The sequence below is a fragment of the Anoplophora glabripennis genome, unplaced genomic scaffold (assembly GCF_000390285.2).
Source record: "Anoplophora glabripennis isolate ALB-LARVAE unplaced genomic scaffold, Agla_2.0 scaffold5893, whole genome shotgun sequence".
NCBI classification, from domain to species: domain Eukaryota; kingdom Metazoa; phylum Arthropoda; class Insecta; order Coleoptera; family Cerambycidae; genus Anoplophora; species Anoplophora glabripennis.
The window spans coordinates 3,073-4,410 of record NW_019421970.1 but is presented as its reverse complement, the minus strand read 5'-3'; the positions used below and the strand labels follow the sequence as shown (position 1 = coordinate 4,410).

Here is a 1,338-nt window from a genome sequence, read left to right as displayed (position 1 = left end):
TTACTGATATGGAAATGGTAAATATATGTGCATTGTACTGTGTAACTTATAGGTTTTGAATAATAAATAGCAACGAAATTTGTTGGTACGACAATCGACACAGCTCACAATCAAATGATTACGTTAATATACAGATTAAGTCTAAAATCCACTGGTTTAATTTTTTTATAAGCAAAATGTTTCCTTAACCCTTTCAGGGCAGCATTTAGAAAAAGTTGTTTTTTTGTGTGATTTCAGATATGGTGGTAGAAAGGGAATTAAGAAATAACATATATATATTTATAACATTTTTATTTCCTTAGTATTTTTGAAAAATGGTGGTAATACAGATACACCACTAAGCTGCGGAGCATTACTTACACATTATTTCTTATGAAATCTTTGAAAACAGTCTTTTTTATCGAACAAACATAAAGCAACACCACAAGTATCGCAAGCCCATTTAGATCGTCTTTGATGATCTCGGTTACTACAGAGAGCACAACGTCGGTAATTTCCATAAACCGGCATATGTAAAGACTGATCCCATCTTTTTTCAAGTGGTACTGTTGGCTTGTAGTTATTCACATTTTTCTGTTCCAAACTTGCTCTTCCCTTTTTCACTGTTTCCTTTCCAGCTCCTACCAATCCTGTCACTACAGCCAAACGAAACGCCTTTAGATTCATGCCTCTATTGTTTCCACATCGTTGCTGAAAAATTATAAACGCATTGACTACGCTGACATCAATAAAGTGCCAAAATATTCGCGGCCACCATTTTTTACTCATTCTATCAATTTGGTATGTTTTCTTCAGCATATCGGCTTTGTCGACAAAACCCATGTTTTGGTTATAATTTTTCAAGACTTTAGGGCACGGAACATTCTCCGTTTCACCATTCTTCTTTCTCCTTACTACATGGTCAGTGTCAGACGGATTTTCATAATTGGAACCTAACAGAACTATTCTCTTGTCCATCCATTTGACGCAGGAAATTCCATCATCAGTTACTCGCCAATCAAAATCGCCACGTTTGAGTTCTTTATCGGTTTTAAAATCATCTGGAATTCCTTTTCTCTTTTTTCGAATAGTCCCTGTCGCGTGAATATTCTCCTTCTGCAACTGTCTCAGTAGTACCAAGGATGTAAAATAATTATCGAAATATACAAAATAATGTTTTCCAACTAAAGATCTGGTCAAATCTGTAATTACTCGAGGTCCTAATTCTTTCTCTGCAGTCTCGTTAACTTTTCCCGTATATATTTGAAATTCGTCTATGTAGCCATGTACATCTGCCCTAGTCCAAACCTTGTACCCCCATTTTATTGGCTTGTTAGGCATATATTGGCGGATTGAAGA

General features: G+C 35.6%; 1 protein-coding gene across 1 annotated transcript; it reads right to left on the bottom strand.

Annotated features, from left to right (window-relative positions):
• Window positions 1-363: 363 nt before the first annotated feature.
• LOC111692986 (piggyBac transposable element-derived protein 4-like) lies at window positions 364-1,320 on the bottom strand. The gene has a single exon (XM_023457126.1). The coding sequence runs from the start codon at window positions 1,318-1,320 to the stop codon at window positions 364-366; it is 957 nt and encodes a 318-aa protein (XP_023312894.1).
• Between the last annotated feature and the right edge of the window lie 18 nt (window positions 1,321-1,338).

Excerpts from the sequence above, each read along its gene's own strand:
- LOC111692986 (XM_023457126.1), bottom strand. The coding sequence starts at position 1,320 with ATGCCTAACAAGCCAATAAAATGGGGGTACAAGGTTTGGACTAGGGCA.